Below are 9,880 nucleotides of genomic sequence, written 5' to 3' on the forward strand. Positions count from 1 at the left end.
TTACAAAACAGAATATTATAGTGTAACAAAATAAATAAATATCTATTATAAATTGTCCTTTTCTGTATTTCTCTGGGATAAAGTCACAGGAGGTTGCCTTGGAAGCTTGAGGTGCCATTTTAAGAGTTTCTCTCTTGCATGTGTAGGGTGGGGAGCTTCTCAGGTGTTCAGTGGTGCACTGAGGCTGGGGGACACCACAGGAGCCCACCTGCCTGCAGCTCCATACTGCCTGCACTTCTTGGCCTTGGTACAGGCAGGAAGTACCTGATGAAAGAGAGGTTGTTGTGTTTATTTTTTCAAAATATATGGATGTTTTAAGTGCGAGGCTAAAGATCCTGGATATTTGTATTGCCAAATGAGTCCTTGCATCTCTCTGTAACCCCCTTGCAATCCCACCAGTAGTCTTCAGCTTGGATCTAGAGGTATAACACCCCTGGAAGACATGTTGCATTTCCTCCACTGCTTCTTTTTCTCCAGGATTTTCACCAAAATTCAGGGTGCACATGCTAGGCATACACTGCAAAGAGGATGAGGAACCTTCACAAAACTGGACTGTGATTCTCTGAAATGATGCCACTTCACTCAGTTTACCCCCACCTCAAGCTTGTATCCTGCACTCCCTGCACTAGGATAGCCTCCATGGACAACCAGCAGTGCCTCAGCCCGTGCCACAGTGTCGGACCCTGGACTTCCCTCAGAGAGGCACGGTTTTCCTCCAAGACCACATTTTGTTTGACACACATCCTCAAAGCTGCTGCCTTTGTAAGCTGCATTGGCTGCGCTGAAGTAGATTATTTTAGGAGCTGCAGAAGACCAGTGCAAGGTCCTGGCCACTGCTTCCACAACTATTTTGTGTATAAATATAGTAGTAGAGTGATGCTTCTGCTGCAGCGTGCCTTGTCATTGGCACAGTGAATGTTTTCTAGCTCCCAGCACTCTTGGGCACCTGTAGGCTGGCTATGCAGAATCAGGTTTCTGCTTCCCAGCTGTCTGGCTGGGGGCTAATTCCTGTGTCCATCTCCAGCCCAGGTTCAGCCAGGCTTGGGCAGTGTGCAGGCAGCCCTGGTGTGGCTGGGGAGAGCCAGGTCACGGTACTGAGCCCCATGACCTGTGGGGGTGACCCCGGCAGCACCCTGAGGAAAGGCAGACCTACCCAGCATGGCCAGGCTGGGTTTCCCTCTGGGCCATGTAGGTGCCTGAGGCAGGGGTAGAGAAGGCAGGTGAGAAGGAGAAGGGAGGTCAGGGGGACCAGGACCCCCACTGCAATGACAATGGCCGGTACCATGCTGCTGTCTGGACCTGTGGGGAAAGCACAGGGATTCAGTTTGTGCAGGAAGTAAAAATCTAACCCAAAACCCCATTCAAACATCCCTTGGCTATTCCCTGGGGTGAAATGGAGTGGATAGGGGCACTGGGAGCACATTTCAGCATGATGCACTCAAGTGGCATTGCCAGCAGACTTATGCTTGGGATCTGATGTTAAGGTCAGGCATACAGAATTCAGTCTCTCTGAGCTACCCAGCGTCTTGTCAGTGTGTCACGCTACATGACAGGGAACCCTGTCACAAATCGTCCTTCACAGGGACAGAGGCTGGGGGACACCATGGTGGGTGAGAGGACTTGATGAGCAGTAGACATTATGTGCAGTTGCCCAGGGCATCTGGATGTTCCATGGCACCTCCTCCATCCCTCCCAAGCCCAGCCACAGCTGCTCTTCCAGGTGCCTTCCCCACCTGCTCCCAACCCTCTGCGGAGTTTTCTGATCAACCCCAGGAGGTGTTGTGCAGTTTCTGCTCCACTCAGAGCAGGAGCAGAGTTACATACTGACCTGGCTCCAGGCTGTCTGTGGGCAGGGCCAGGGTCACATTTAGAGAAGGGTGTTGGATCACACAGGTGATGGGGTACTCCTGAAGGATTTTGGAGTGGGTGTGGGTAAAATTGCTGATGACAGTCACAGTCTGGTTGCTGAACTTTATGTGGTACTCCCTTGGTTTCTGCTGCAGGATGCTGGGAAGGTGCCAGGTTATTTTTGGAGCTGGTTTCCCTGTTGCTGAGCAGCTCATCCCCACCATTTTCTCAGAGTCCTCAGCTTTGTCTGGACTGAGTATAAGCTTAGTTTCCACTTTGGGGTCTGAGATGGCTGTAAACAACAAAGTGACAAAGTCCATTAGTTTCTGCCCATGTTTGAGCAAAGAGCATCTATATTTACAATTTTCTTGGAGGACAAGCTTGCTATCTAATCTTGCCTCCCCCCTCCCAAAGCCCCAGCAGTGACAAATAAACATGAAAGTGATCGGACAGCAGTCTGGAAGTGAAGAGCTAGACAAAAGTAAGGGCAAGACGGTCGAAGCATCTATTTCAATTCTGTTACTAGCAGCAACATCCCAACTGAGAAGTGGTGATTATGGCTGAGTTAAAAGCAGAAGGTAGTGAAACTGTGAAGTCATATGTCCTTTTCTCTCTGAAAGAGCTGAACTGCATTAATGAGTTAAAATTATTCTCCTTTAAAATTACCTTCAGGATTATCTTTGCTGCTGTTTGAGGTGTGTAGAGTTGCAAATCAAAGGACTAAATGCATTTATTTATGCAAGACAGTAATAGTGAATTTGTATGTGGTTACACCATGGGATTTCACCTGTGGAGGGTTTGTGCTTGTATAACTTTGTTCCCTCTTGTACTGGGTTTTGGGTGCATCATAGTATCCCTTAAAACTTTCATTAAAGATCACCTCTTCTGAACTCTCTCACTCCAGAAGATTTGCGGATGTTGTCACATTTCATTTTAGTCTGGAAGAAGGATGAACTACAGGCATCATTCATGCTCACTCACTCACATGAAGTCTACTTGTTGATTCCTATTTATACAAACTGTATTTGCAAGGAATAGATAAAGGGGAGAAGTTCAAGAAGCTGCTTTCGACCTGGATAGAACTCCAGGTGAGAACTGAACACATAAGGACACATCGGTCCCGTGTGGAAAAGTCACCTATTTATCCTTTGACATAAAATCATACCATAATTTAGGTCAGAAGGGACTTCTGGAGATTGTCTAGTTCAAGCTTTTGCTCAGTTTGATAAGGTCAGTTTGTGCAGGCCAGTATCTATAAAGGTGTGCAGTTCCATTTGGGAGTGCAATCCATGGCTTTCTGTGTGGCAGCTCACCAGCCTGCCTTCTACTTCAGTACATGTGCTGATGGAATAGGGGTCCAAACCACACTCTACTTCTAGGTCTCTGTTTCTGAGAATATTACTTTTTTTAACCATTTCAGTGCAGTGGCAGCTCTACTTTCAATCAAGTCTGGGGTACCACGAATGCCCTCTGATTAAAAAAGTATCCATTACTATAATCAGTAGAACTCCATGTGTATATTACTACTTACATAAGAAAAATAACAGCGGTAAGTGGCAATGTTTATGCTGAAATTATTTTTTGTCCCAACACTAAAACATCCCACTATCATTTAGCAATTCTGCTTTTAAACAAGTGAACCAAACTTCTTTTTATTCTTCTTAGGAAAAACAGTGATTTTTTCCTTTCGTGAGGTAAACAAAGATTTGCCTGTGAAGTGTAGCAGGCACTGTGAAAAGGGGAAAAGGCTTGTGCCAGATGCATAATGGCACCTATGACCTCCTAGCACAATTCCAGTTGTACCTCAAGAGGTTGTCTGTGTCCTCCAAGCCATAACTGCCAGAGGGTGGAACCAAGACTTTGTATATCAACAATTTTGCTGCTTTTTGTTTGTTTGACTTTTTTACAAGCCTGACCTCATTCGCTTATTATGGTTGTGTGAGCCTAGAAAAAATAAGCTTCTATTTCTCCTGTTTTGCATCACTCATAGACAAAAACTCAACCCCCACAGAGTTGCTGAAACCTCTGAGAAAAACAAGGAAAGTGTGTAGGGGGATTTCAGTTGGAACTTCTCAAAATCTCCCAGATATGAAAAGACTAGTGTCACAAACAAGTTATGTTTCAATTAATAAATGATCTCTGAACTTCTTCTTTCACTCACGGGATGCATAAAAATAACATATCCACCCACAGCATTAACTTCAAATATTACATTGCAAAATTAAAAAACAATCAAAGGGACAAGTCACAGATGTTACCATAGAGGATGAGAAAAAATTCTCAGTGTCTTGCCAGAAACACAGGCACTCTACAGCTGCTCTACTTCTGACTAAGCAGTTCTCTCTCTTCTCACAATGGACCCCAAGGAATGATCCTGTAGGGCTGAGCTTCTCTCTAGCAAATGTCTGTAACAGATGCACTATCAAAACCTGTAAGTGCTTGCTTTTGCAGTAAAGTCCCTCTACACTGTTTGCTAGTATGTGCTGGCTGTTTATGTTTGATGCATACACTTAACTGCTTCTTTTGCCTTTCATCAAGATATTTGTTTCCAGTGAAAGTCTTTGCATAAGAGGTTGTTTGCAAGTACTTGCTTTAGTCTCTCTTGCAGATCAGTATTGCAGATGTTCCCAAATTTGATCTCTGTCAGCATTCCCAAATATTTGAAAAAGGGACTTTCTGTAATGGCTTTCCGTGATTGGAGGGGGACCATCTGGTCATGATATGCTTTTTATGCTTAAAGTCTTAGCAGTGGTGTTATAGGGAATGATAAAAGATTGTAGGAATCACAGTGTGCCTTGTGATGACAGAAAGCTTTTTCCAGCCATGGGGGGGGGGGGGGGGGGGGAAGGGAGCAGTCTGTTTAAAGAGACCCACCAAGCTTGCTTGAAACTATTCTGTTCCAAAATGGATTTTGCTGAAGGGTAGGAAATTTCTGCTTCTTCCTGGGTTTGCTGTTTTCAGCCAGGCAGGTCTGACATCCCTCCAGTCATACCTGTTTCTTTTTTCACAGTGTTGTATCCAGTTCTGACGTGGTTTCATTTCCCCTCATCACGTGGCGATGGTGCCCGTCTCTCCCGGAACAGCCGCACTTGTGAAGGCTGCTGTAATCGGGCAATCACCAGCTCGTAAACTCCCTGGCAGTCCCCTCTTGAGGGCAAAGACATGGCAGCGTTTCATTTTCAACTGGTGACTCTGATTTTCTCACCTTGCCCTGAACCTCTGAGCCTTGGGAGATTCCTGCTGGCTTCACTCTCCCTCATGGGGCACCCTCTGGGCTTGTTCAGACAAGTTGTTCCCATCATTAAGAGTTGGGCAATAAGGAGCAAGACTGTGGCTTTTAGGTAGCATTGTATAAATTAACTTCAATGCAATAACCATATATGACCTAAAATCTTCTGTCAGAGTGCCAAATACTCAGTTTGTTCAAGGTGACCCTTGAGGGCAGGTTTGATACGGCGCATTAAAGGGAGGCCACCACGACCTTGGTGAGGCAGCCTCTGGCAGTGGCCTGTGAGGCCTATGAGAGAAGTTAAGCCCTTCTCAGCTGATGTGTTTTCATCAGATGCAGGAAGAGATGCTTGCATGAGTGTGTGTGGCAGCAGAAAAACATCCCTTTTTTTTTTAGAAGTAGTGCTCTGGTGAAGGATGAACCATAGCCACAAGTTTGGTGGCTTTGGGAAGGAATTCCCCTACTTGGGTAAAAAAAACCAAACCAAACCAAAAAATCAAAAGAAATCTCTGTGTTTAGATTTACATGATAAAAAAGAATGGGATCCCTCTGCAAGGCACTTCCATGTTTTTCCTGTAATATATAATCAGTGTTTACCCTCTGACTGACTCAGAACTGGGTTTCTTTAGGAACTTTCCTCTTGATATATGAAATACTGCATGAATTTCTCCTAATTTCTCTTTTCTGTCCTAGGAGTTTTCCCAGAAGAGGGGAAAAAGAACTTTTGTTCCAGACTTGATTTTCCCTTGTATTTTCCACCACCACGTCCTTTCCCCTGTAAGTTAGGAGCTTCCTTTCTCCACACACAGGACTCCAGAGACATGTGTGTGGACATATGTGTCTGTGTCCTTGTCAGCAGAAGGTACTAGGGTTAAACAAAATACTCTGCAGGGGTCATATCACCAGTGAAAGGTCACAGACACTGACACTCTCCACATGGGATATGATCTTTGGCCGATGTCCCCACAGCAGTCTCATGCATGAGAAAGCCAGGAGCCAACAGGGTGTCTTCAGAGCATTTTTAATGTCTCAGCTTTCTCAGCTGGACACAACCCAGCAGCTTTCCTCAAGAGATAAGCAGCTTATCACTCTTGGTTCTTTGACTTCCTCATTTGTCTTTATTTCAGGTTGCACTTGCTAGTTGATGATTTCATATGGAGGTGACAAATATTACCATCTTGACTCATGATTCGTTTCAGCTCTCTTCTTTAAGCTAGTTGATGCTGACCTGCTTAAGATATTCATGTGTCAAATCCCACAAGCTGTACAGTATTTCAGCCTTCTTTTTTTTTTTTTTTTGCATCCTTTTCCTGACCCCAGCCCAACTACTGTTATTTTTACTCTAGCTTCAAAATGAGCTTCCAGCTATTCTGGTCATACATGTGCCTCTTTGCCTTTTGAATACTTTGCAGTTTTTTTAAAACCAAATGCAGAACAAGCTAAAAATTGCCTGATTTCCAGGATTAGGAGGTGAGAGAAGCAGTGAAAGGAAGCAGAGGGACACGGGGTTCGTGGCTGTGGCCAGGCAGCTGTCAGCACAGCACAGGACCAGGGAAACTTGGAGGAAGTCATGGGTTACACGTCAGTTTTAAATCTCGCTGTTGCTGACTTGAAAGGGAAGAAAATTAAAGAACTGTTGAATGCTGGTTTCCCATCAGAGGTAAAACCAGAGAGGGAGAGAGCCAGGGAAAAAGCTGAACCATTTTTCCTGCATCAGTGTAGCAATGTTAGGGAAGGTTTTTCACAGGAAAAATGATTCAATCCTCAGATGAGTGCCCGTACACAATTACAGTGCCTTACCATAAACCTTGAGACACATCCTGCCGGTGACAGCCCCCGAGGGAAATGTGTTGAAGATGCATTTGTAGCATCCTTCATCTTGGAGGGTGACTCCATGAAGGGAGATGGCCGAGGCTTGTAACTCGCTGTGGGCAAAGCTCACATGGCTGACATAGGCCTTGGCTATCTTTTGGCCGTTCATCGTACTGTAAGTTGCTATGTTGTCTTCAGCCCCATCTGTCTCCTTCTGCCAGGTCACCTGTATCACATCTTCTTTCGTGACTGACCGGCATGAAAACGTAACATTTCCTCCTGCCTGGACTGACTGGACCTTTCTGTTCATCACCTGCACAGAGGCTGGGGGAGAAGCAGGTGCCACACTCAGCATTTCTCACACTCTTCTGCAGCCCAACCCCAGCCGATGCTCCCGCAGCCCCTTACCTTCATTTCTAAACAGAGCAACTCTGGAGGATTTCTCTATCCCTCCATCCAGCGAAAAATTGAAAATGTGGCATGAAAGAATACCTAGAGAGTTTCACTGGACTTGCCACTCTCATACCAAGTATCTTGCCAGCCTGATACCTGTGCTCCAGAGAGCACCACTGAGAAAGGCAGCTCTGGTGTTGGGAGCCACTGATTTGTCTACTAGGACTGCTATCCCACGGGTACCCACAGAGAGGTTCCCTAAACTAATTCCCATGCTAATGACCAAACAGCTGTTGGCCCAATACCATCCTCTTAGCCCTCCAGTGGCATGGAGTGAAGCAAATCAGTAAAACTGCTAAAAATTATTACGTGCCCCACTATACACTGTGTATTCACACTTGTCAGAGAATGGCAAAGAACAGAAAACCAGAAGGAAAAAGCAAGGTAGGGAGGACCTGAGGCCAAATACTTCTGTCCTCTTAGCATAGAAGTCATGCTGCTGAGAAGCAGCTGCAGAAGAGACCCTACTGAAAGCCCTGAAGCAGAAAACTTTCACAGCATAAATGCCGTGGTATTAAAAGTCTCCAGAGAAAAGAAGAAAACAATTGGTCTCCTCTTCCAGTTTGTAGACATGAAAAAATTGTTAAGGCTACAGGCAAGGTGAAGCTGACAGCTCAGCTCCACAGTTCTCTTGGGATAATAGTTTTCAAAGTTTATTTGTGCATGTCAGCATGGGAAGGGAGATACCAACAGTAACAGTTGCAGCACTGAAAACATAATTCAATTTACAAGAAAGGGAAATATCTTTGCAGACTTTAAGGAGGAGTGAAGTTGTCTGCAGTCCCCAGAGGTACACTAGGTTAACCCACTCGACAAAGTGCTCTGAGATTCTGGCTGTGACTGTGGCCAGGCAGATTTCCACCAAAGACCAAGAAGCCAGTTGCCAAGATGTACCAGTCACTTTGCTTTCCAGATCTCAGCAGTGCCATAGGCAGACTACAAACCATGATCATGGGAACTAGTTTGAAACTAATTCAGCCTTTTCTACATGACTTTTAAGTACAAAACCAGTGTAATACACCCATGCTTTTGATGGCCTGAGCAGATACCCACAAGCACAGTTTGCCTGCTTTATAATTTGCCCATTGCAACCAATTTATACATCTCTCTTTAACTTATAAAAACACTGGTGGTAAATTAAGAAGTGGATGCTGCCAACACAATCAGCAGTGACACGTCCAAAGGCCCAGGTAAGTAGCACAGTGCCACAAGTACCGTGTTACCAATGGGCTTGCCCCAGGAGGGTGCAAGGTGGGGATGGCAGCACCCAGCAGCACAGAATGAGGCTGGCACTGAGGTCCCTAATGCTGTTAGGATAATGACACAGACACCCAGACAGACAAGGGAGTTACCTGGAGCAACGGTCCAGATGCTGGAGAGGAGCAGGCAAGTGACCATCATCATCTTAGCTGTGTGCTCAGTGAGACGAGCGACTGATCCACTGAGCGCCACTTCCCCTTTTTTATATGCTTTGCTCTTACTCTCGGGACATTCCCTCCATGCAGCTACAGTAAATCGAAGCTTGTAAAAACCTCCAGCCTCTATGACTTTTAGGGGATATAACAACAAATGTCAGAGCCAGAAACTCAGGTTTTCCCAGCTGTGCTGCTAAGCACATAGGGGTGCTGTTTTTTTCACAAGCACTTTGTCCATAAGGTTGGGTTTTCATAAGTGCCCAAACACAAGCACAGATTTCTAAACTGGCTCAGCACCCAGTGTCTGTGGGTTGCAGGAGGAAAGGCCACCCTGGCCCTGACCTGAGCTCCAGGAAAGGCCATGCTGCAATGAGTAGTTCAAATGTCCCTACATATAACTCAGAGGACTCAGTTAGGGGTCTGCACCCTTTGTGTGAATCAGTGAAGACCCAGGAGCTGCTGAGGCTTCTGTAACGTAACTCTTTTTCTAGATTAAGGAGACCAAAGCAAGCCAAGAGGAGGACTCAGGGCCTCAGGGAAAGAGCAGAGCCTTGGTCTCGCCTCTCCTCCGTTGAGGTTCCCACCATCTCCACAGGTCCATGATCCTTCCCCAGCCCTGTCCCTGGGAAAGACAGGGTTGCCCTTCCACAAACACACCCTTTCCCCTCCACTGTCACCTGAGATGACATAAAAATAGGTCACACAACTTGTTTGAGTCATTGTTTTTGTGCCTTTTTGCTTTGTCATTGTTATGCCTGTGTTCCCGTTTTTGTGTGGGTTGTGATCACACTGCTGAAACCAGCCAAACCCTCTGCCACAGGTGGCTCACTTATGGCCCAGTGCAGCAGCCAGACTGTGAGACCTCATTTGCTAATCAAACTTCTACTGGTAAATTGTGTTTCATGTTTCTGATTTCTGATCAGGTGGCTTACATTTTTGCAAATTCTTACTACTCCAAATGACTGTGATTGCAAATAAAATGTTTTCTCTCAGCTGAATGGCTGCACAGACTAGCCTTGAATTATGCAAATCAATTGCAAGCCTGTGGGCCCAAATCATAAAGTGACACAAAAAATTCTCAAACATGCTTTCACATTTATGGCTCCTTCTCTACTTGGTGCTA

At 45.5% G+C, this 9,880-nt stretch overlaps 1 protein-coding gene across 1 annotated transcript; it reads right to left on the reverse strand.

Moving 5' to 3' along the window:
• Positions 1-287: 287 nt before the first annotated feature.
• Positions 288-9,120, reverse strand: LOC125337380 (nectin-3-like). Its single transcript, XM_048327049.1, is given in 6 exon segments — positions 288-1,299; positions 1,829-2,140; positions 6,878-7,213; positions 8,695-8,761; positions 8,764-8,847; positions 9,100-9,120. Coding segments are annotated over 6 exon segments (1,152 nt in total). The 3' UTR covers positions 288-967.
• Between the last annotated feature and the right edge of the window lie 760 nt (positions 9,121-9,880).

The sequence above is a fragment of the Corvus hawaiiensis genome, chromosome 2, assembly GCF_020740725.1.
Source record: "Corvus hawaiiensis isolate bCorHaw1 chromosome 2, bCorHaw1.pri.cur, whole genome shotgun sequence".
NCBI classification, from domain to species: Eukaryota; Metazoa; Chordata; class Aves; order Passeriformes; family Corvidae; genus Corvus; species Corvus hawaiiensis.